The sequence below is a fragment of the Podarcis bocagei genome (assembly GCF_964188305.1).
Source record: "Podarcis bocagei genome assembly, chromosome: 13".
NCBI lineage: Eukaryota > Metazoa > Chordata > Lepidosauria > Squamata > Lacertidae > Podarcis > Podarcis bocagei.
Genome location: NC_138138.1, coordinates 43,651,138 through 43,677,107, shown reverse-complemented (window position 1 = coordinate 43,677,107; position 25,970 = coordinate 43,651,138). Strand labels below are relative to the sequence as shown.

At 42.3% G+C, this 25,970-nt stretch overlaps 1 protein-coding gene across 1 annotated transcript; it reads left to right on the top strand.

Moving 5' to 3' along the window:
• The first annotated feature begins 9,214 nt into the window (after positions 1–9,214).
• LOC308571937 (vomeronasal type-2 receptor 116-like) lies at positions 9,215–18,042 on the top strand. The gene is made up of 4 exons (XM_081167589.1): positions 9,215–9,869; positions 11,129–11,356; positions 11,891–12,017; positions 16,564–18,042. Exons 1-4 carry the CDS (start codon positions 9,276–9,278, stop codon positions 16,869–16,871), a joined length of 1,257 nt encoding a protein of 418 aa, XP_081023715.1. The 5' UTR covers positions 9,215–9,275; the 3' UTR covers positions 16,872–18,042.
• Positions 18,043–25,970: the final 7,928 nt, after the last annotated feature.

Here is a 25,970-nt window from a genome sequence, read left to right as displayed (position 1 = left end):
ACCTACAAGATACCACAAGTAAGATTTATATGTGGAACATAAAGACGCATGTTTAAGAAACCATTTGAACTTCTCTTGCATTTCAGACATTATGCTATTGTGCTACATTTTGTCTTCTAATATTCCTGTTTAATACGTAAAGCTGAAGAGACAAGATTGTAGAGCTGATCTATGTACTATCAGGACACCAGAAAAGTACTTTCAATTGCATGGACAATTTTACAGATTCATCCTTCTCCCAGCCAATATCTGTTTTACAAGAAGGTGTTTGGATGTGTCTCTTTCCCAACATTTTGAACATAGTAAAGTGCTTTTCGTACAATCACTCTAGCATTCTCTCTGACAAACTGATTGTCCATGCAATCTACAGTAACTTCAATAGGTTCACATGTGTGCTAATGATACTTTTACAATTTTTTGTATGCATCACAAATACATAGTGGGGATAGAGAAGAGGATCTAGCTGGTGGGTTACACCTTGAGTTACCCCATTCCATACACCACCTTCATAGGGACAGAGGTGCCCATATGTCGGTCATCTGATACTTACTTTGTGGTTTCAAGCAGTTTCTTGAACTTTCCCATCCCTGATATAGTCTATAACGTGAAACCTTGGAAATATGCTTATGGCTTGTCCAAGATGGCATGTTGGGCCAATCTCCAAGGCCTGGTAGAACAGAGGTTTCCCACTACAGATCTGTAGTGTAGAAATGAAAAATCATGGGAGACGAGAGAGGCAGGTGTAGCTAGGCGTCTGTCAGGGCGGACCCTGAGAGCCTATTTTATTGAATATTGCAAGCATTGCCCCAGGTGGGCCTGTGGTTGATTGGTTGATACATACACACAGAAACTTGTAATTGGTTAACATAAGTACTAAGGCGGGAATTACATCTGAAAGGTGGGGATTACATGTGATCATTTATCATTGATGCTGAGAATCGGAGCCAGAACTAGACAGGCATGAAGCCTCCTAATTGAATTGTAACTAGGGATTAATTGGCACAAACAATATAACAATTGGGTTCTGTATGTGCGGTCAGCTAGGCATGGAGAGCAGGTACAGTTTGTTTTCCATGAGCTTGGGATGTCTGTTACTTAATGATTGATCATAGCATGAGACAATGTAATAATCAAGTTCTGTGAATGTGGTCAGCTAGGCGTGAAGAGCAGGTTCGTACAATGTTTGCAAAAGCAGGGAAAAGCCTACAAGCAAGACTTCTCAGAAAGCAAGAGAAAAGAGGAGCAAAACTTCCCCAAAATGGAGCAGTTTTGTGCAGAAAGAGACTTAACAGTTATGTGCAGAAAGAAGACTTCCCTTTATCTCCCCCTTTCTTTTCTTGTTTGCGAGGCATTCTGGGTAAATAAGGCAAAAATATTTCAGGATTAGTGGTGTGCCAACAAATGCCCAAAATAAGTTCACCAGGGTCGATGGGACAAAAATATTTCGGGATACGTGGTTTGCCAACGCATGCCCAAAATAAGTCCGTCCAGGATCGATGGGACAAGAATACTTCGGGATACGTGGTTTGCCAACGCATGCCCAAAATAAGCCCGTCCACATCTCACCTTATGTTTACTGTTGGTGTTGCCATTTCGCAAAGTAGGCAGCAAGGAGTTTATTAGGTGGTTGAGGGGGAGAGAGAAGCCGAGAGAAAAGGCTTATGAGGCCAGGAACGCATTGAAGGAAGCAACATAACAAAATTAAGATGCATATAATGACAAGGGCATATTGAAAGAGATTAGGAAGCCAGGTAAGATTAGGTAGCCAAGCAGTAAGCCACTGGGTGAAAGAACCCCAGAGGCCAGAAAAACCAACGTCTTGTTTAATGTGGTGTGTGAGATTTTGCAAATGAGAGATCTGCTTTTGGATGGCTTTGGAATTATCAGTAATATTAAAACAGCACATGTTGTCCACTTGTTCACAGCCATAATGATGAAGCATCAGCAAATAGTGATAGCAGAACGATTTTGTAAAAGTCCATGGTGAAATTCACTCTGTTCTTTATTCAAAAGGTGAGAAGCTTGTGGAGTAAAATTCAGGGCTTTTTCTTCCATAGTGAAATTCACTCTGTTATTTATTCAAAAGGTGAGAAGCTTGTGAAGTAAAATTCAGGGCTTCTTCTGCAGAACAAGCTAAAGAATTAATGTTCATACGATTCGGTACAGCCAATCCAGAGACTCCTAGGAGAGAAACAACTAAAGAGATATATTCAGACCTACTGAAAAAGGAGACAAAAGCATCACAATCATTAGTCAATTTCACAGAGCGGCGATATCAAGAGTGGGATAAAGGATCCAGAACTCCTGGAATAACCTGGATTCCTTCTTTGGCCGCAGAAAATTTGGGTAAAATTAAGCCTGCGACTTTAGGAGGTAATTGGGTGGTCATAAGCACAATTTCACCAGGTAAAACAGTGTTCTTTAGTTTTTTGATTAATTAAGTCGATGGTAAAATCAGAGCGTGTATCCTTTGAGATGGTTTTAATAGTGGAGACTAACGGCGGAGGGCTCCCTATTTGTCCTGGCCCGGGAGTGGGGCCCCTAAGGAGTTTCCCGAACTCCTGCACTGATTTGCCCAATGATAGCCTTTACCGCATTTCGGGCATTTTTTGGAAGGCTTAGCCTTATTGGCATCACCATTCCTGTTTGCACCCCTGCCAGGGGCTCTGCATTGTTTAGCAAAATGACCTGGGCAATTGCACTTGAAGCAGTTGCTATTCCCTCCAGCATTCCTGTTACATAGGAGGATTTGAGACCAGAATCAACAATGGCCCTTCTTAATACTCGCATTACAGAATAAGAAAGGGTTTCATATAGCACCTGTTGTTGTGCTGTGCCTGGGTTTGCATAAGAAATAGGGAAAGCAGATGGCAACACCCCAGCCCATTCAGACTCTTCTTCTAAGGATAGGAGCCCTTTCTGCCTTGCCTGAGAAAGTGCAACACGGACAGCTCCCTTGAAACAGGCAGGAGCTGAGGCAGGCAAGGGAGGGGTGGAAGGAGGGAGGGAAGAAAGTGGGGGGGAAGTGGATGTTACAGCTTCTGAAGAAGCGGATGCAGGCAAAGGAAACACAGGAGGGAGGGAAGGGGGGATGGGGGTGGGCTGGTTCATAGCTCCTGTATGAGCAGATGCAGGAGGGAGGGAAGGGGGAATGGGTGTGGGCTGAGGAATAGCTCCTGTATGAGCAGATGCAGGAGGGAGGGAAGGGGGAATGGGTGTGGGCTGAGGAATAGCTCCTGTATGAGCAGATGCAGGAGGGGTGGAAGGGGGGGTGGATGGGTTGGAAGCAGGCAAAGGAGGGAGGGATTGGCAGGATTGTGCAGGAGGCAAAAGCTTAGGATAAGGAGGGGGGTTGTCTCCAACAGACAGAGATGCAGGGGCCGAGGGAGACGCCTGGGACGCCTGAGGTCCAAATTTTGCCACGGCATCTGCACACCTCTGCCAAGTCAGCAGACATTGGATAGGAGCCCTGGGTTCTTCAAAAAAGGTTTTTCCAATCTTTTGCCAGGCCTCTACCCCTAAGGAACCTGCCTCAGGGTACCAGGGACATTGGAATGCAATCTCACATAGCAGACGTTCAATTTCCTTTAAAGAAACATGAGCACCTGCACCTCTCTGTCTGACTAAATGAAACAGTTCAGTAGCATGCACTTTCTGGGACTTTGTAAGCTCCCCCCCCCATACTCACGGTGTAGCCGGCTAAGACTTCTCCAGTCGAGTGAAGTATGAGGCTGGCTGACTGCTTCGGCTGCGCAAGGGATCTGGCACGTCGTGGGTCACCAGATGTAGAAATGAAAAATCATGGGAGACGAGAGAGGCAGGTGTAGCTAGGCGTCTGTCAGGGCGGACCCTGAGAGCCTATTTTATTGAATATTGCAAGCATTGCCCCAGGTGGGCCTGTGGTTGATTGGTTGATACATACACACAGAAACTTGTAATTGGTTAACATAAGTACTAAGGCGGGAATTACATCTGAAAGGTGGGGATTACATGTGATCATTTATCATTGATGCTGAGAATCGGAGCCAGAACTAGACAGGCATGAAGCCTCCTAATTGAATTGTAACTAGGGATTAATTGGCACAAACAATATAACAATTGGGTTCTGTATGTGCGGTCAGCTAGGCATGGAGAGCAGGTACAGTTTGTTTTCCATGAGCTTGGGATGTCTGTTACTTAATGATTGATCATAGCATGAGACAATGTAATAATCAAGTTCTGTGAATGTGGTCAGCTAGGCGTGAAGAGCAGGTTCGTACAATGTTTGCAAAAGCAGGGAAAAGCCTACAAGCAAGACTTCTCAGAAAGCAAGAGAAAAGAGGAGCAAAACTTCCCCAAAATGGAGCAGTTTTGTGCAGAAAGAGACTTAACAGTTATGTGCAGAAAGAAGACTTCCCTTTACTGTAGTATGCAAAGTGAGAGTTTAACACAATTTAATGTATTGAAACCCATAGCTATACTCCATTCCAAGATATGTACCAAGCTCATTTGAATCTAAAGAGAATTCCCAACATAGGAAATTCCCCTCACATAAAATGTGTGTACTTTTAGCTTGGCGAGGTAAGAATAAGTAGATGTGCATTCAATGCATTCTATACAAGCTGTTCAACTAATGTAAAGCAGCATTCATGTATCCTGGGTGGAATACAAAGAAAAATGCATAACTTCACTTATGTGACCTGGACTCAGGAATTAAATATTTATCATCACAAAAGAATGGCCAGGCTGTCCAGGTGAACCCATTAACAGGTTTCCTGCCAGACAGGATTCTGCTGTAGATCGCCCCTTCTGTGATGTATGTATGATGTTTTGGGGGGTGGTCTTGAGCTACAGGGTGGCCACGACCCAAAAAGCTGTCTGTGGACAAACACCGGCTCCCTCGACCTGAAGCAAGATGAGCCACATAGTCAAACTTTACTTAACCATCCAGGTGTCCTTTACCTTTGCCTTTACTTGGAAGGGCATATGTCAAAATCAAGCACTATCTCAGGGGCATTGTGGGAAAGGATAGGTGGGGTATAAATAAGTTGTTGTTGTTTCCCACAGTTTCCCACAGATTTTGGTTTCATTTTGCAGCCAGCACTTCCACAAAAGGGACAAAGAGTTAAAAGTAATATGAAATGAAAATTCTTAACAATCTAATTTCCAATTAGCAGACAAATCACATCAGTTGTAATTTGTCACAGTCTCAAAAGAAATTTAAAGAATGCAGATTTAGCTGACCAATGCTCTGTTAATCTTTGGGGCTATTACATGGCGTTTGGGCACAATGGAGGTTCCACGCACTACATCATTCACCCCATTTGAAAATCCATAACTCCCTTGATTTTAATGGGCCTTCTCTGGTTATGACTTGGATTAGACATCACCGTTTCAGAAACATGTGAGTATAATTAATCATTTTTATTGATTTAAAGTCCTTCTGTTTCCTATTTTCTTTATAAAATCCAGTGATACATGAAAGACAAGAAAAGAAGAAGGGATTTATAAAAGGCTTTGGCTGAGATAAACATGTTTGCCTTAAAATATTACACAGAATCTGTAATTCAAAGCAAGTGATTACCTCTCCTGTAATTATTCAGAATTACATCTTCTCCCCTTCCCTAGGGACCTCCTCTGCCCACATGAAAAACAATGAAACTAAGACTGGAAGGTCTTATTAATAACTATCAACTATACAGAGTTGGGTCTATAGACATACGGAGATTGATCAGTCTGACTTTGAATCAGCTGTGTGAGTGACCATTCGAGTTAGCCTTTGCTGCTCAGGATATCAGGAATGGCAGTAACAGATGAGGTGAACTTGTGCCTAAATGAATAATCCCTTTCAAGATGGTAGTGTTTCGGTTGCTGGTGCTCTTACTGTTGGTGCAGGGGATGTGCACGTTTCTGCATATTTCTCAATGTTCCATCAGAGAACCTGTCCCTATTCTTCACAAATATTATCAATCAGGAGATCTCATCATTGCCAGCATTATTTCTCAGATCTACATATTTTCAGATACCTTAACCTTTGAAAACACCCATCTCAGGAATTTTCAGATGACCATATGTAAGTAGCTGGATTTGGAGGGAGGCGGGGACATAGTACATCATAAATAAATTTACAGCCAACCCAGCCTGCCTGTTGGGATTTGCCTTCACCTGGATTTGCCTCCAATGGAATGAGAAATAGTTGGACCTCATTTCTTAACATCCACCACATTTGATCTTACAGGCAGGAATCTGATATCTAAACCCATTGAGCAAGATAATATTTGTGTTCTCTCTCCATTTTACTTTGGGAGATTTGACAGAACTCCTGGAACTGATTTAAATAGGACTATTGATGGGACGCAGGTGGTGCTGTGGGTAAAAGCCTCAGCGCCTAGGACTTGCTGATCGAAAGGTCGGCGGTTCGAATCCCCGCGGCGGGGTATGCTCCCGTCGCTCGGTCCCAGCGCCTGCCAACCTAGCAGTTCGAAAGCACCCCCGGGTGCAAGTATATAAATAGGGACCGATTACTAGCGGGAAGGTAAATGGCGTTCAGTGTGCTGCGCTGGCTCGTCAGATGCAGCTTGTCACGCTGGCCACGTGACCCGGAAGTGTCTGCAGACAGCGCTGGCTCCCGGCCTCTAGAGTGAGATGAGCGCACAACCCTAGAGTCTGTCAAGACTGGCCTGTACGGGCAGGGGTACCTTTACCTTTACCTATTCTAAAAAGGTCATTGAATTTCATGACACTCTTCATATCCACATATAGAAGTTAGTATTTTTTAAATTTTCATGTCCTATATCTTTGTTGTGAATGCAGTGAGAAACATTGCAAAATTCATTTATTTGCTGTGAAATGAAGGTATACCCTGACTAATTGGCATTGCTTACTCAAATTTGTGAAGGAATAAATCAGATTTTATCTTGCAAGATTTACTGTATTTCACAGAACACAGCAGTCAAAACTGCTAAACCATTGGCCGAGTTCAACCATTATTATTTTTTAGCCTTCCCCCTTTACTAAAGCCTAAGCAGTTGATTAAGAAAGCACGTTCACTGCTGGGGATAATAATCATTTGAAGAATAGACAGGGAGTGATTTTCCTACTCATAGCAATGCTGGCTTGGTCACACATTAGTCTATACAGGTCAGTCGAAGAATTTAAATTCATATTTTGATTTACCCATTTCAAATACTCATTTTTCTATTACAAGCTTTATTTAATTTTTAAAAAACATTTACCAAGGATAAATATTGGCTTCCAGAACAAATGCTTATACAGATGGCGAGTCTTGCACGCAGACATCCACATGGCATCAAAACAGGCTTGAAACATATTTTACATTAGAAAGTAAACACACCCACAGGGTATACTTAAAACTAGAGCATGAAGATAATTTCTCCATAGTGGATGCTGTGAGCCTACGTAATTTTTAACCCATTCTTAGAAAAACCCAAACAAAAATGCTACATTGGTATTTGCTTATTAGGCTGTGTATTCTGTGTGAATGAAGAACATGCAGACTACAAGTAACTTTTGACAGGCAGATATTAAACAAACAAAACACCTCATCCAGATTCCCTAGAGGCCAGAATAAATAAAAACACCTTCTATAGATATACTAAGAGACTCTCTAAGAAGTCCTGGAAGTTGAGATGGTTTTAAGAGACATCATAGATTCATGAGCCAGTTTACTTTTACACGCCTGTGAAATGTTAGATTACAACCTGTTTTTGTACAATATCTGAACTGGATATTGAACTGAAAAGTAACCAATGTTACGATCTGAAGCAGATGAACCTTGATGCAGCATCTAACTCTCAATACAGGGTGCTGACTCACCTCTACCAGCACATCCTGGCCTTGGCATTTGCTGTAAAGGAGATCAATGAAACTCCCCAGATCTTGGCCAACATCACCCTGGGCTTCCACATTTATAACAGCCATTTCAGTGCAAGCTGGACCTATGAAGCCTCAATGGAGCTTCTCTCAAGAAGGGCCAAGGTCATCCCTAACTATAAATGTGATGCTGAGAGCACTCCAATAGCAGTCATTGGGGGACCTAACTCTAATGTCTGTCTTCACATGACACCCATCCTGTCTACCTACAAGATACCGCAAGTAAGATCTAAATACATTCACACCTCAATTTCACTGAATTCACGCTTTCAGAAGCAATACATGCAATGCAGTCATTCTTTGAAATTCCCACTTCTCTTGATTTTGCAAAGCAGTTCTCCAGTCAAATAATGTGTCCCAAAAAACACAGATTAAGGTAAAGTGTGCATAAAAAATTCACATTTGTAAAAATATCCTTCAAATGCATTTTATTCATGAAATTGCTTTGCAGAAATGTGCATGTTAGGTAAAATTTGCATCCAGGTTTTGTATTTTAGGAGAAATTTAATCCTGCAGTCTGTAGGGTCTACTTAACCAGCATGGTCCCTGTCAGAAATGAACAGAATAGGGAGACTAGCATGATGGCATCATGGTATCATCTACTCATCACTGGAGAATTCACTCCTGCAGAGTTCAGGGGTCTGCTAAGCAACTAGTTCTGAGATTGTGAATCACTTGAGTTTGCACCGAAATAGTGATTGCAATATTTTTTAAAAAAATTAATGCTGTCATTATTGTGAGCAGTTTTGAGGTCAGTTTTGTTGTTTGGAAAGCAAATGTAAATATTACTTAGAAATCACAACTCAAATAAAATATGTTCCCTCCAGGGAATGTACTGGCAAAAAAGTATCCTACAGGATTGAATCTACTCATCTCTGCAGTATTATGGTAGTTGTTCAGCCATACGTTTATGTTATATTGCCTCCCACTGATAGAAGCGATTGTCCTTCATTCACATTAATGCCTCCTAATATAAACATTGAAGGATGGATTGGGTTTCTGATGATGTTTGAGTATAATCACCACAATATGGCAAGCCTCTCACTAAAAATTCACAGAGAACACAAATACACACAAGCAAATGTGTTATATTGATAATAACTTTTCCTCTCTCACTTCTTTTTTAAAACCTTTAGGTCATATATGGTTCTTCACCAGTCATGAATAAACAATCTCAAGGAGTTTTCTTCCACCAGATGTTTCCAAATGGGGACCATCAATATAGAGGAATCATCAAGTTACTGCTGCATTTCCAGTGGACGTGGATTGGAGTGGTTTCTGAGGCTGATGAAAATACAGAAGGTTTTATAGAGAATGTACTTCCACTTTTTTCCCAGAGTGGCATCTGCTTTGACTTCATTGAAACTTTCCCAAAGCTAACATCTGCCAGTGGTGTCACGGACATGGTGGGGGAGGGCTTTCACGGTGTCAATGTTATTATGGGAAGCACTACGAATGTTGTAGTTGTACATGGAGAAATTCAGACAATGGTAGTAATGAAAATGATACCCCAGGTTGTAAACTTTGAGCATATACCAATAAGAACCAAGGGTAAAGTCTGGTTCCTAACAGCCCAGATGGATATCACATCATTTCCATTCCAAAGAAATTGGGACATAAGTTTCCTTCATGGTTCTCTTTCCCTTTCCCTTCACTCAGTGAATCTGTTAGCTTTCCAGAAGTTCCTTCAGATCAAGAACCCAATCACAGAAAAAGAAGATGGTTTTATCAAGGACTTCTGGGAAGAGTCATTTAACTGTTCATTCTCCAGTTCTGTTACAGATAATATAGGTAGGCAAATTTGCACTGGGGAGGAGAAGATGGAGGCACTTCCTGTGTCTGTTTTTGAAATGAGAATGACTGCCCATAGCTACAACATCTACAATGCAGTCTATGCGGTGGCACATGCTTTGCACATCAGACATTCATCCCAATTCAAGCTCAGGGGAATGGCAAAGGGAGTAAGATGGGAGCTTGCAAATCAACAACCATGGCAGGTAATGTCCTGAAGATACTTCCATATATTTGGGGGTGGGGAAATGGGCAAGCTCTCTCAACCTTCTATGGGATTAACAAGTTGTTGGATTTTTATTGTTTTATTCAGCTATATAATTTAGGTCTGATTGTGTATTGCAATTCACTCTGGGATTTATTAACATAGAGTGAGGTGTTTTTTTAAAAAAAAATTGTTTTTTAAAAAACATATAACCACATTGGGGTTAGGATATCAAAAATTTCTTAAGCATTTCTGTCATTGCATAGAAACCTGTCTTATATCAAATACAGACCACTGGTCCATGTAGATCAGTATTGTCTACACTGACTGACAGAAACTCCCCAGGATTTCAGGCAAAAACCGTTCCTGGGCCTACTTAGAGATGCCTGGGATTGAACCTGGAACCTTCTGCATTCAAGCATGTAAAGGTAAAGGTAAAGGGACCCCTGACCATTAGGTCCAGTCGTGACCGACTCTGGGGTTGCGGCGCTCATCTCGCTTTTTTGGCCGAGGGAGCCGGCGTACAGCTTCCGGGTCATGTGCCCTGCATGACTAAGCCGCTTCTGGCAAACCAGAGCAGAGCATGGAAACGCCGTTTACCTTACCTTATCTACTTGTACTTTGATGTGCTTTCGAACTGCTAGGTTGGCAGTAGCAGGGACCAAGCAACGGGAGCTCACCCCATCGCGGAGATTCAAACTGCTGACCTTCCGATCATCAAGTCCTAGGCTATGTGGTTTGACCCACAGTGCCACCCAAGTCCCATTCAAGCATGTACTCTACTGCTAAACCAAAGCCCTTCTCCAGGTGCCTTACTGGAAAAAGCAGAGGAGGGTATAACTCCTCATTTTTGTCCATACTAGAAACAGCAACAGGACTGCCGTCAGTAGCATTGCCAGCCATGATATCTCACCCCATAATAGTTGCATCCATACCACAGACTTAAATCATGGGCACTACAGTCTAAAGGTAGTAGAGGTATTTTGATAGAAAGACCTAAAGCTCTCTTGATAAGCCTACAATGTGCAAGGCTCTTTAGTGTAAGCCAAAACAGTGGAAGTTAAAGTAGTGGTGCAGTTGTGGCCAATATTCCATGATGTAGGATTTTATGCGACCTTTTCCTATTTCTAACATTAGCTTGCACAAAGCTTTCAAGAGATCGTAATCCCAAGCCTTCCTGTTGCATGCATTTTTACCACATTTTATGATAGCATAGTTTGAACTTTTATATGTATCTTCCTTCTTATTTTCATTATTTAGCTCCATCACATTCTCAGAAGTATTTCATTTAACAACACTGCAGGAGAAAAGGTGCATTTTGACCCAAATGGTGAATTAATTGCTGGCTTTGACATTATAAACTGGCTCACATTTCCAAATCAGTCCTTTCTTAGAGTCAAAATTGGGAAGATAGACTCCCTGGGTACCCAGGAGAAATCATTCACCATTCATGAGGATGCTATTGTATGGCCCAACCAATTTAACCAGGTGGGTTCTCTGCACTATTCAGGGTTCATTCCATCACTTGACCAATGATCAGGAAGAAGATAGTTCCCTATGTGACTGTTTCTCAATATTCTGTAAATATAGTGAGCATTATTCAAACTACAGCTTTCAATCTGAACATTCATGTTGTAGTTACATATTAATGTGCCACATAATGTTCATTCTGCACTTACAAGGAATCATTCATTCAGAGTGGTAGCACTCTGAAACTCCTTTACCATTATATTAGGCATCTTCTTGGTTGGTTGGTTGGTTGGTTGGTTAGCTAAAACCCATTTTTCATTTGTGAAACCTACTCAGCAATGCCAGTGATGGCAGGACAAGTAAGTACCATTATCTCTCCACATCAACCATTACCACCATTTGGTTCAAGAACTGATGTGATAGATGATAGATGATAGATATAGATATAAATATATATGTTATGGTGGAGGATCTAAAAGCCCACTGCATTTGCAATACTCTCTAGTGTTCACAATATTACCTAAAACATTATATTCTGCCATTTATGAACAGACCCAGCCCATTTCTATATGTAATGATCATTGCCGTTCAGGTTATAGGCGGACAAAGAAGGAAGGGAAGCCATTTTGTTGCTATGATTGCTTCCCATGTCCAGAAGGAAAGATTTCCAACCAGAAAGGTAAGAAAGGTTAAAACATGTTATATATTGACGTATGTATGCCACCTATTTCATAGTTGATTTTGATCTGTTTATGTATATCAATGTGTCTGTTTTTTTACATTGATTTCCTTGATGTTCAAAACATTGCCCCAATTCACTGGTAATTGATTGTTGTTGTTTAGTCGTTTATTCGTGTCCGACTCTTCGTGACCCCATGGACCAGAGCACGCCAGGCACTTCTGTCCTCCACTGCCTCCCGCAGTTTGATCAAACTCATGCTGGTAGCTTCAAGAACACCATCCAACCATCTCATTCTCTGTCATCCTCTTCTCCTTGTGCCCTCCATCTTTCCCAACATCAGGGTCTTTTCCAGGGAGTCTTCTCTTCTCATGAGGTGGCCAAAGTATTGGAGCCTCAGCTTCACGATCTGTCCTTCCAGTGAGCACTCAGGGCTGATTTCCTTCAGAATGGAGAGGTTTGATCTTCTTGCAGTCCATGGGACTCTCAAGAGTCTCCTCCAGCACCATAATTCAAAAGCATCAATTCTTCGGCGATCAGCCTTCTTTATGGTCCAGCTCTCACTTCCATACATCACTACTGGGAAAACCATGGCTTTTACTATACGGACCTTTGTTGGCAAGGTGATGTCTCTGCTTTTTAAGATGTTGTCTAGGTTTGCCATCGCCTTTCTCCCAAGGATCAGGCGTCTTTTAATTTCGTGACTGCTGTCACCATCTGCACTGATCATGGAGCCCAAGAAGGTAAAATCTCTCACTGCCTCCATTTCTTCCCCTTCTATTTGCCAGGAGGTGATGGGCCCAGTGGCCATGATCTTCGTTTTTTTGATGTTGAGCTTCAGACCATATTTTGCGCTCTCCTCTTTCACCCTCATTAAAAGGTTCTTTAATTCCTCTTCACTTTCTGCCATCAAGGTAGTGTCATCTGCATATCTGAGGTTGTTGATGTTTCTTCCGGCAATCTTAATTCCGGTTTGGGATTCATCCAGCCCAGCCTTTCGCATGATGAATTCTGCATATAAGTTAAATAAGCAGGGAGACAGTATACAGCCTTGCCGTACTCCTTTCCCAATTTGGAACCAATCAGTTGTTCCATATCCAGTTCTAACTGTAGCTTCTTGTCCCACATAGAGATTTCTCAGGAGACAGATGAGGTGATCAGGCACTCCCATTTCTTTAAGAACTTGCCATAGTTTGCTGTGGTCAACACAGTCAAAGGCTTTTGCATAGTCAATGAAGCAGAAGTAGATGTCTTTCTGGAACTCTCTAGCTTTCTCCATAATCCAGCGCATGTTTGCAATTTGGTCTCTGGTTCCTCTGCCTCTTCTAAATCCAGCTTGCACTTCTGGGAGTTCTCGGTCCACATACTGCTTGAGCCTTCCTTGTAGAATTTTAAGCATAACCTTGCTAGCGTGTGAAATGAGTGCAATTGTGCGGTAGTTGGAGCATTCTTTGGCACTGCCTTTCTTTGGGATTGGGATGTAGACTGATCTTCTCCAATCCTCTGGCCACTGCTGAGTTTTCCAAACTTGCTGGCATATTGAGTGTAGCACCTTAACAGCATCATCTTTTAAAATTTTAAACAGGTCAGCTGGAATACCATCACTTCCACTGGCCTTATTATTTGCAGTGCTTTCTAAGGCCCATTTGACTTCACTCTCCAGGATGTCTGGCTCAAGGTCAGCAACCACACTACCTGGGGTGTACGAGACATCCATATCTTTCTGGTATAATTCCTCTGTGTATTCTTGCCACCTCTTCTTGATGTCTTCTGCTTCAGTTAGGTCTTTACCACTTTTGTCCTTTATTATGGTAATCTTTGTACGAAATGTTCCTTTCATATTTCCGATTTTCTTGAACAGATCTCTGGTTCTTCCCATTCTGTTGCTTTCCTCTATTTCTTTGCATTGCTCGTTTAAGAAGGCCTTCTTGTCTCTCCTTGCTATTCTTTGGAAATCTGCATTCAATTTCTTGTATCTTTCATTATCTCCCTCGCATTTTGCTTGCCTTCTCTCCCCTGCTATTTGTAAGGCCTCGTTGGACAGCCACTTTGCTTTCTTGCATTTCTTTTTCATTGGGATGGTTTTAGTTGCTGCCTCCTGTATAATGTTGCGAGCCTCCACCCATAGTTCTTCAGGCACTCTGTCCAGCAAATCTAAATCCTTAAACCTGTTCCTCACTTCCACTGTGTATTCATAAGGGATTTGGTTTAGATTGTATCTTACCTGTCCAGTGGTTTTTCCTACTTTCTTCAGTTTAAGCTTGAATTTTGCTATAAGAAGCTGATGATCTGAGCCACAGTCAGCTCCAGGTCTTGTTTTTGCTGACTGTATAGAGCTTCTCCATCTTTGGCTGCAGAGAATATAATCAATCTGATTTCGATGTCGCCCATCTGGGGATGTCCATGTGTAGAGTCGTCTCTTGTGTTGTTGGAAAAGAGTGTTTGTGATGACCAGCTTGTTCTCTTGGCAGAACTCTATTAGCCTTTGCCCTGCTTCGTTTTGATCTCCAAGGCCAAACTTGCCAGTTGTTCCTTTTATCTCTTGATTCCCTACTTTAGCATTCCAATCCCCTATAATGAGCAGAACATCCTTCTTTGGTGTCACTTCTATAAGGTCTTGTAATTCTTCATAGAATTGGTCAATTTCAGTTTCTTCAGCACCAGTAGTTGGTGCATAAACTTGGATTACTGTGATGTTAAAAGGTCTGCCTTGGATTCGTATCGAGATCATTCTATCATTTTTGAGACTGCATCCCAGTACAGCTTTCCCCACTCTTTTGTTGACTATGAGGGCCACTCCATTTCTTTTACGGGTTTCTTGCCCACAGTAGTAGATATGATAGTCATCCGAACTGAATTCGCCCATTCCCGTCCATTTTGGCTCACTGATGCCCAGGATGTCAATATTTATTCTCGCCATCTCATTTTTGACCACATCCAACTTACCCAGGTTCATGGTTCTTACATTCCAGGTTCCTATGCAATATTTTTCTTTACAGCATTGGACTTTCCTTTCGCTTCCATGCATATCCGCAACTGAGCGTCCTTTCGGCTTTGGCCCAGCCGCTTCATCAGCTCTGGATCTACTTGTACTTGTCCCCCGCTCTTCCCCAGTAGCATGTTGGACACCTTCCGACCTGAGGGGCTCATCTTCCAGCGTCATAACTTTTATATGCCTGTTGTCTTTGTCCATGGAGTTTTCTTGGCAGGGATACTGGAGTGGCTTGCCGGTTCCTACTCCAGGTGGATCACGTTTGGTCAAAACCCTCCACTATGACCTGTCCATCTTGGGTGGCCCTCCATGGCATAGCTCATAGCTTCTCTGAGTTATTCAAGCCCCTTCACCACGGCAAGGTAGTGATCCATGAAGGGGGGTAATTGATTAGAAATACATTATAATTTAACTACAAACCTGCTTTTTATACACTGCTGTATCACTATTTAGTTATGTTTCCAGAGATCCATTTGAATACATAGGAATTCACGTAAACAAGTACCACTGATTTCAATGGATCTTCACTAAGCTTGACTAAATCTAAATCTGATCCATTGGCAATTGACTGAAACAAATACTACAGCCTCAGTAGAGAGAAGGGAAATAATGTTAAGTGGCATTGTGTAATATCTAGGAAGAAAAGACAACTTCACAATGTGGCTATCTTTACCCACAGAAAATGGCACAAGACCTAGTTTTTGTGTGAAACTACCGTTATTAGCTGCATGGTGAGGCTGTTGAAAATGAGTTTCTTAATTTGCCTGTATGGGTGAGATGGTAGTGACCAAACAGGGTTGGTGAGATTAAAATGTGTTTGGGAAAGTGTATTTTAAAACATTTCAGCTTATTAAAGTGTGGACATTTTAATAACAAAAAGAAGTCAACAACATTAGTTCTGTAGTAATAAATTATGGGTTAAGCACCTGTAGAAAATGTTTTCCATTGTTTTGGGAGTTAATGTGATCCCAAGTCTCCTAGGGCATAGGGAGATACAAGAAAGTCACTCAGAGCTGCTAATGAGTCTTGAATTCTTTTATCTGTACATGATCTCATCTCAGCTAAAGCACCAAGCACCAGGCCCAGGAAACAGAGCCTTTCTATCATTAAAACAAATGTTTCGGTCTGCTTAAACCATGAGCCAGAACTTTCTTGTCAAAATCTTTCTTCTATTCCACTCCACAGCTGATCACCTTTACCATGCACATAGATTCACTGTTAAAATGAGCTGAGTAACAGCTGCAGCTTCAGAAAGTGTGGAACCACCAATTCTAGTCTGCTGAGATTTAATTTGATTCCAACTACTGAAATAGTCTACAAAGTACACAGTTATTTCCATTATTTCCACAGATAAGACATTGAGTCAGGAATGGTCAGGTGTGGGGGATGCAGGGTGGGGGCAGTGGGGCCTAGTCTGTGTGGGCCAACAGACACTTTGATGAGTCAAATAGAAAAGTAGGATATAAAGCAAAAGGACTGTGGAAACCTTCCCTCCTACCACCACTAACTCTTAAAAGTGTACAATGAATATGTTTTCTTTATTTCTTTTTCCAGACATGGATGACTGTGTTCAATGTCCCGAAGATCAGTACCCAAACCTTGGCCAGGTTATATGTCTTCCGAAAGATATAAGCTTCCTGTCTCACGGTGAACCTCTGGGGATCAGTTTGGTCACGTTTGCTCTTTTATTGACTTTCATTACAGCTTTGGTGCTTAGGATCTTCATCAAGCACAAAGACACTCCCATCGTGAAAGCCAACAATCGGACCCTCACCTACATTCTCCTTATAGCCCTCATTCTCTCCTTCCTTTGTCCTTTACTATTCATTGGCCAGCCCATAAGAATAACCTGCCTCCTTTGACAAACTGCTTTTGCAGTGATCTTCTCAGTAGCAGTGTCTTGCATATTAGCAAAAACAACTATAGTGGTTCTAGCTTTCATGGCTACCAAGCCAGGCTCCAGAATGAGGAGATGGGTGGGGGGAAATCTGGCCATCTCCATTGTTATTTTCAGTTTCCTCATTCAAATGATGATTTGTGGTGCCTGGCTGGTAGTTGCTCCCCCATTCCCTGATTTAGACAAGCTCTCGGTGACTAAAGAAATTGTACTTCAATGTAATGAAGGATCAGTCACCATGTTCTACTGTGTCCTAGGCTTCATGGGAATGCTGGCCATGGTCAGTTTCACTGTGGCTTTCCTAGCTAGGAAGTTACCAGACAGTTTTAATGAAGCCAAGTTCATCACCTTCAGCATGTTGGTCTTTTGTAGTGTATGGCTGTCCTTTGTTCCTTCCTACTTAAGTACCAAAGGAAAGTACATGGTGGCTGTGGAGATCTTTTCTATTTTGGCCTCTAGTTTTGGGTTACTGGGCTGCATCTTCTTCCCCAAATGTTATATCATTTTGGTGAGGCCAGAGTTAAACAGCAGGGGACAGCTTATCATAAGAAAGAATTAAAGCATGAACAGGTCTATTTGATGTAGCAAATCATAACTGGACTACATCTCCTTGTATTCATTTTGCTTCTTCTCAGAATGCCTGAACCCAACAAAACTGTTCCCCAAAGCCAATACAGCAGCCCATGTAGCTGGTCTGCCCAAAAAGTACTCTGATTAAGGAAAACAGTATCATAAGAGTTTTGGCCTGGTGGTTGCCAAGATGTGTTTAGTCGTCTTATGCTATGGTCACTTCCAGATTATTCTGAGAATGACCAAAAGGGTCAATTTCTTATTTGGGAGTCTGTTATTCCATTAGTTCATAGATGAGGTCCCTGTTGCTGCTGGAATCCTCCACCCTATCTATCACACAAAACACTGAGCAATGAATGGTCAATCAGAAGGTCACCTGTGCTTGAAAAAATTCCAGGATGTTTTAAATAATAAAATCTCAGAAAGTATTTGCAGCGATTCCCCAAGAGTGTCATTCCATCATCATGGGCTAGTGGAATGAGGCGCTTGATCTAGGCCCAGTACCATGCCAACCCCACCTTTCACAGTAGTCAATAGAGTTGGATTGATTTCACCCAACCCCAGTATTTGTCCAGCGAATGTGTCTGCCTGGGCAATTTTATTTGATTCATTAATCAGGTCCAAATCTCATTTCTTTGGCCGCATTGACTGTAATGGGGAATCCAAAAATAAAAATAAAAATTCATTTCTGCATAATTGGATGGAATTTGCAGGGAAACAAGCTTTCAGTCAGGCTAAGCCCTAACCTGAGTTTTGGTGTGCTATAGCTAACCCTCCATCCCAATCCCCGTATAGCTCCACTTTTATGCTTATCTTGCCCAATGCCATTTCCGGGGAAACCAATTCAGTAACTAATTGAGGTTTTGTTAGAGACTAGACTGAAGAGGAATGGTGGAGACCATCCTCCCCTCCTCCTAAATCTTCCTGAGAAGAGGAGGACAGTATAGATTTACAACAGTAGTTTGCAGAAGGTCATAGTTCAGAAGCCACAGAGGGGAGAAGCTGGGAAATATTGGGAGAACTGCAAGAGGAAGAAGAAGCACCAGGCAAGAGACAGCTGACAGACTCACTGTCTTTAGAAAGCATTCCTGACCCCCCCCCTCCCAGGACCCAGCAGGCATTGAGAGTAGGAGAACAGAAAGCACAGAGGCAGAAAGCACAGATCAGCCGACACAGGGATGACATATAATATGAGAGATGGAGGGGGTGGGACTTTACTCAGAGCAACACCATTACTGAAATAGAGGCCGCTTTACTAAGCCTTTCGCTGTGAATATTGAATAAAAGACTTGGTAAGAGCTCTTCTTGTTTATCTGCTTCTTGGCTGCCACCATGGGAGGGTTCGGATTCCCTGAAGCTTGACAGGTTTGGAGGGAGGGAATCCTTTGTGGCCCTGTTAATCAGAAATCAAATACCGTATTTTTCTCTCTATAACACACAGATTTTTTCTCCTAAAAAGGAAGGGGAAATGTCTGTGCGTGTTATTGAGTGAATGTGTGGTCCCTGAAGCCGACAGTCCGGAGTGGAGGAGCAAAAATCAGGCAAAAATCAAATCGCGCGTCTAGGAGAAGGGAAACCTGAAAAGAGGAAGCTGCTGCTTTCCTGCATTCTGCCTCAGGGTCTTACTGCCCACCCACCTCTGTTTCGTTGCTGTGTTTGCTCAAACGGAACAAAGAGCAGGGAAAGCCCCTCCCCTCCAGGCAAGCAGAGAGGAAAGCAGAGCGTCCTTCCTTCTAATTCCTCTCCGTGCTCCAGCCGGAAAACATACAGGTGGGAGAGAGAGAGAGCTGGCTGGCTTGGGGGGGGAACTTTTGCCTTCCTTTCCTCCCTCCCGTTATACCCCACTCCTGCATTCTTAGCCAGCTGCTTCTCTGCACACCCCTCTCGTGCTCCTTGTCCCTTCTGTGTTTTTCTTTCCCTCCCCACTTAAAATGTGGTTAAAAAGCATGGATCCACATGGATCCTCAGGATCTTTGCATTGGGTCACCCCAAATTCACCATCAGAGCACATAGCATGTCCATGGCTACAGCCTGCCCCCCAAAAATCATGCACCTACTGTTGCCTGGGGCTGCAATGGTGCAAAAATGTGTTTAAAAAGCATGGATCCACATGGATCCTCAGGATCTTTGCATTGGGTCACCCCCAAATTCACCATCAGATCACATGTCTGTGGCCACAGCATGAAGCACAAAAATGATACATCCACTGTTTCATTCAGAATGTTTTTTCCCTTCTTTTCCTCCTCTAAAAACGATGTGCGTGTTATGGTCAGGTGCGTGTTATAGAGCGAAAAATACGGTATCTCAGTGAGACTTTAACATGGAGAATGGGTGGGCAGCTCACAAGGGGCAAATAGTCAACTGTATACATTCGTCCCCCGTACTTAATTTATTTCCTGCCTGAAATCAAGGTGCTGGTTTTGACCTTCAAAGGGACAAGGTTCAAATGCATATGTGGAAGGTCATTCTTGTTCAATTGAAGCACCTTGTCAACATCATGCCTCCACAACTGGAACTAATCTACCCAATGGTGCTCTTGATACTTCCATGAATCAGATGTGTTACCCCCAAATGATGTATTATTTCATTGAAACCCAAGTTAATCAGCAAAGTGCCAACTATTACTATTACTACTACTACTACTAAAAATATGATACAATACTAACCACACATACCTGGGAGACACCCCCACTTAATTCAGTAGCACTTGCTTCTAAGTAGACATGGTTTGGATTCGCAGTTAATATCACAAACCATACAACATCACATACAATGCAGCACTCTCTGTTACAGATCTTGCAGGCTCTATTCCTACCTCCATTCCCCTATCAAATGAGGGATCCAGGATGGAACATTGTTGTGAAAAATCCCACCAACAGTTTCATAGGTTTCATGCATAAGACCTCACCACTGTTTGATTGTTATGAACACAGAACTGTCCATTTTTTTTCTTTGAGGCTTTTTGAAGACAATGCCTCTTGAACTGCTGAAGTTCTATAATCTTCCCTGATACCACCTTATCCACTAGGATTGGGACAGCAACTGGGCAGCTTCCAACCATTATCAGAGGGGAGAAGTGAAAAGTAAAACAGAGATTTAAAAAAAAAAAATTGGAAAGAGGGAAGGCTTGTATAGTAGTGCCTCAGGTTACAAACGCTTCAGGTTACAAACTCTGCTAACCTGGAAGAGTTACCACGAGTTGAGAACTTTGCCCCAGGATGAGAACGGAAATCAGGGGCCGGCGACACAGCAGCAGCAAAAGGCCCCATTAGTGAAAGCACGTCTCTAGTTAGGAACAGCTTCAGGTTAAGAATGAACCTCCAGAACAAATTAAGTTCGTAACTAGAGGTACCACTGTACTTTACCAGGAAAGCAATCATGAATAGTCTCTCCCCCACCTCCCTTTTCAATAGTTCCATTTATGTAAAATCGGTGACCAATGAAGTTTTCCATCTGGGTTCCTTCGGAGATTTCTTTTTTATTATTTATTAAAGATTTCTTAGTTTACAAAAATACATGCATTGTCTCTTTTTTAAAGTTGTGTTTTCTACAGATCAGTTTCATTTGTTGTGAGACATTAAGGTGGCTTTATGAGTTCCTTTCAGCCACATTCTTCTTCCTATTCCAGATTACTATATGAACAATGCTACGTAGAAATAAATATTCATGATATTACGTATACATTGATCTTTCCTCTAAGAGATTTCGCATTCTTGCTTTTCATCTGAGTAGGACAAGAAGAGACTTTGGCTGAGATGTGATAAACTTGTTTTCTTTTGCAGCATTCCAGAGAATCTGCAAGCCACAACAGGAGATTACCTCTTGTATAATTATCAAATTAGTCATTATATTTTCCCCCCACCCCTAAGGAGTTCCAGTGGCCATATGCAAAACTATGAATCATGTTATTAATAACCCTTGAGCCATTCAGAACTGGTGCTATAGGAACAGAGACCTCTGTCAGTCTGATCTCTGATTCTTTGCAATGCACTGTTCCAGCTTTGCATCAGCAGAGCAAAGCTTGAATGATGGTGCTTGAAAGATGAACTGTTGTGTGCTGTGATTTGCTTGCAAGATGGTATTATCTATGGTGCTGGTGTTAGTGTTGCTGCCCCAGCTGTCATGCAAGGTTTCTATTGTTCAGTGTTCACTCAGGGACCCCCTTCCAATTCTTCACCAATATTATCAGTCTGGAGACTATATAATTGCTGCCATTATGTCACAGATCTATATATTTCCAAATACCATAAACTTTGATATGCATCCATCCCAAGACATCTCTGATGCTGACTTGATGTATGTAAGCAGTTTTGTGTTTCTTTAACCATATCATACACATGTAAGGAATATATTTGCCTTTGACCTCCTCCCCAGCCTCCTCTCTCATAAGTTTTGGGGCAGATATCAGTGCTATTTTTTTCTAGAAAAAAGGGGTGCTGGAACTCACCATGAACACTCCCTTGTTCTCTTATAATGGTAATGGCACCCACCTGAGAGGTGTTGGAACTGAGTTTTGGTGAGTTCCAGCTGGGGGGGGGGAGCCCTGGCAGATCTGATATCTCACCACTGCTTTTGCAGGGTAGTCCAGGTTTGTATCCTTTCATTTCCACAAACTTCCCTGGGCAGTGGCCATATGGTCTATTTTTGCACAATTTCATAGGTAGATATAGAAAGATAGATATCCTGATCTGTAGAAGATGTCCTTTGATGCAGTTTGTAGCTCTCATTGCAGGCTAATGACACAGCTCTATCAACACATCCTGGCCTTGGTATTTGCTATAAAGGAGATAAACAAAAATCCCCAGATCTTACCTAATGCCACATTGGGATTCCACATCTATAATAGCCATTTCAGAGCATGCCGGACCTATCAAGCCTCATTGGAACTACTCTCTAGAAGGGGCAGATTCATCCCGAATTACAAGTAATTACTGATCAGTCTTTCTGACATTGGCAGGAGATACATATTTAAAGTTCCTTTTATAAATATAGTCCTGTTTGATTACAGAGTACACAGCATAGTACACTATGTTCATGCTACCTTTTATTTTTCAGACATGGATGACTGTTTTGAATGCCCAGGAGATCAGTATCCAAACAATGAACAGGATGGATGCCTTCCAAAGCAAATAACTTTCTTGTCTTATGGAGACTATCTGGGGGTCATTTTGGCCACTTTTGCTCTATTATTTGCTTTTATCACAGTTTTTGTGTTTTGCATCTTTGTGAAGAACAAGGAGACTCCCGTAGTTAAAGCCAACAACAGGAGCCTATCCTATGCTCTCCTCATCTCCCTCATTCTCTCTTTCCTCTGTGCTCTGCTATTCATTGGCAAACCTTATAAAGTGACATGCCTCCTTCGACAAACCACTTTTGGCATAATCTTCTCAGTGGCAGTTTCTTGCATATTAGCCAAAACCACCACTGTGGTTCTAGCTTTCATGGCCACCAAGCCAGGGTCAAGGATAAGGAAATGGGTAGGGAAAAGGTTGTCAAATTCTATTGTGCTTTCCTGCTCCCTTATCCAAGCCACAATTTGTACTGGGTGGGTGGCAACTTCTCCTCCATTCCTGCACTTTGACATCCATTCAATGGCTGAAGAAATTGTATTGGAATGTAATGAAGGATCAGTCACCATGTTCTACTGTGTCCTAGGCTTCATGGGAATGCTGGCCCTTGTCAGCTTCACTGTGGCTTTCCTAGCTAGGAAATTGCCAGACAGTTTCAATGAAGCCAAGTTTATCACCTTCAGTATGCTGGTCTTTTGCAGTGTGTGGTTGTCCTTTGTTCCAACCTACCTGAGCACCAAGGGAAAATACATGGTGGCTGTGGAGATTTTCTCCATCTTGTCCTCCAGTTTTGGGCTACTTGGCTGCATCTTTTTGCCAAAATGTTATGCTATTTTGCTGAGACCTGACTTGAACAGCAGGGTGCAGCTAATAAGAAGAAAGAACTAAAGAACTGATGTCCACCTAGTCTAGTTAAATTTACCACTGATTAAACCTCCTCATTTTCCAATGTATCCAGTTAGCAATTAGATAGGATCCCTTCCAGAATATCATCAAGGTGAACTAAATTAGTTGAGATGGTGGGGTAACCTGGAACCTGTCTAGAATCATAAATTCTCCCATCTCTGAAAACAGCAAGTCATTAGAAGCTGAGCCCCAAGTTTTCTAAAGTTTGTTCCCAGCTTGTAATATCTCCACCTACAAATCTAATATAGACCTCATTCTTGATGAGCCCTAAACTGATGAGCCCTAAACTAAACTACTCTGACAAAGGAAGAATGTGATTGAATATGGTATGGAAGACGTTATTAGTGTAGTCATCATTAAGACCTGGTTATATATTTAAATTTGTCTTTATGTGAACCAGCAGTTATGTTTCACTTAGTATCAAGGTTACATTGAATTTACTGTTCTGCTGTCTTTTACTAGTTTTTCATAGTGTATTTGTTAATGAAGAAAAGTGCTTAGCTGTGAACCCAGTCCCTTCTCTGTGTATGCATGCAGAGTTATTAACAACAACAACAACAAAAATTGCACTGGTCACTTCTGAATCATTCTGAGCTTCAGCTAAAGTGTCCATTTCATGTTGCGGTGTGTGTGATTATGTGAGTGATCAGTCTTTAAACATAATGTCATTGACCACATTGACGAGGAATGCCTTTGGAGGGGCTTCTCCCAAGCGGTGTGGGCGAAGGTGTCTGCGGAGGCACGTCCAAGGTGGTGGTGGTGCAGCTGGGTGAAATTGCCGGAAGGCCCCGGCTGAGATTGTGATCCTGCATGCAGGAGGACTATGAAGAGTTGAAGGCAGCTCTTCCTGGACTCAAAATTGGGTCACTGATGGCAATGACATGTGTGGCGAGGTAGCCAATGCCCAGCTGCCAACGATAGGGCCCAGATGAGTACCCAGAGTGCGGTGGCCAAGAAGGTTCTGGCCTTGGGCAGGGACGGTGAGCCGTCACCTGGGCATTATCTTCCGTGATGCGTCCCTTTACAGGCGTGATGGAGTTTATCTGTTGGGGAATGATTTATGACTGACCTCCATGTCAGCGGGGTTAAGGGACTGGTTACAGGTGTGAGTGGTTGGTGGCGAGTGTGGTGCTCGTGTGGTGGATAGGCTCTGGTTCAGGTGATAGGGATGGGGGAGCGCTCTCACCATCCCTATGTGAGGGGTATTCCATTAAAGGAATCCAGGGACTCAATGGTTTGGTCAACCATGTGAGGGGATTGTTCCTGTGCCAGAGTCCAGGGGGACATCTGGGTGGTGGACATAGCCTGTTCCTGGCTTTCCACCTATCCAGGTGTTTACCCTAGGCTGACCTATGCTGGTGCCCTGGGTCAGCGCTACCTGCAACAGTGCAGGGAGGTAGTCGAACCAGAGCCTATGCAATTACTCACTTCCTGTAATCAATAAAGTTGTGGCCTAAATTCTGCCAAAAACAAAACCAAATTTTGAGGGGGAGGTTTAAAGGTCTAATCACGCAACTAGTTCTCACACCAAACTCTTCTGAGCTTCTGAGCTTCCTTATTGAACTGCTTTTCATGTGATGCCCACTGCAATCTTGGGAGGCCACTATAACAAGGTATCATTTGCAGACGGACTTTGTATTTGTGGTTAACCTTTGGGGGAAGACATCACTCATTATCTGTTAGCCTATCTCTTATATAGAGAACAAAGATTGCACTTTCTGAAACCTTTGTTCACTCAAGCAAGCAGGTATACCCCATCAGACGTGGTCTGGTTTCTTTATTTAGAGTGACAACAATAGCTTTGTAACATGGAAGATGGCTGGGAAGGAAGGAAAGAAGGAAGGAAGGAAGGAAGGAAGGAAGGAAGGAAGGAAGGAAGGAAGGAAGGGATAAATTAGATAAAAGCTCAATAAATTATGGTGGTGAACTGGAGGTTTAATTTTGTGTCAATGTTGTATCCGTTTGTCAGCCAAATAGACAAAATGTGTCATACAATCTCCAAACATCCAAGAGGCTGAAACTTTCCAGAAGTCCACAATGACACTTCTGTTCATATTGGGGAGTTTCCTTTTTGAGGGCCTTACTGTAGACATCTGTACCTGAAAATGAATATTGGAAAACTTTGATTAATCCCCAAAAATGGATTCCTATCTTAAATAAAGCTATATCCGAATTTAAGTTGTGCAAAGATTATTCCACATATAAGAACAATTGCCTACAAAATAGTTACAAAATATATAGTGATATATTTTCTTTTTATGAACTCAGATTTTAGATTGACTTCATTTTTCTACTTTCCCCCGCCTTTGCAAAGACCCATTATAACTCTCCCTACTAAGCAGAACCAGCTGAGACTTTGGCTCATCATTATCTCTGTTGACAGACTGTTAGCAGGAGATGTTTAGTCCACCCTCTTCTTCCTTGGAAATCCTGCTAAGACCCAGTATAACTTTTCTTCCCTACTAAGTAAGACCAGCTGAGACTTTGGCTATGATAAGGTAAACATGATTTTCCATTGC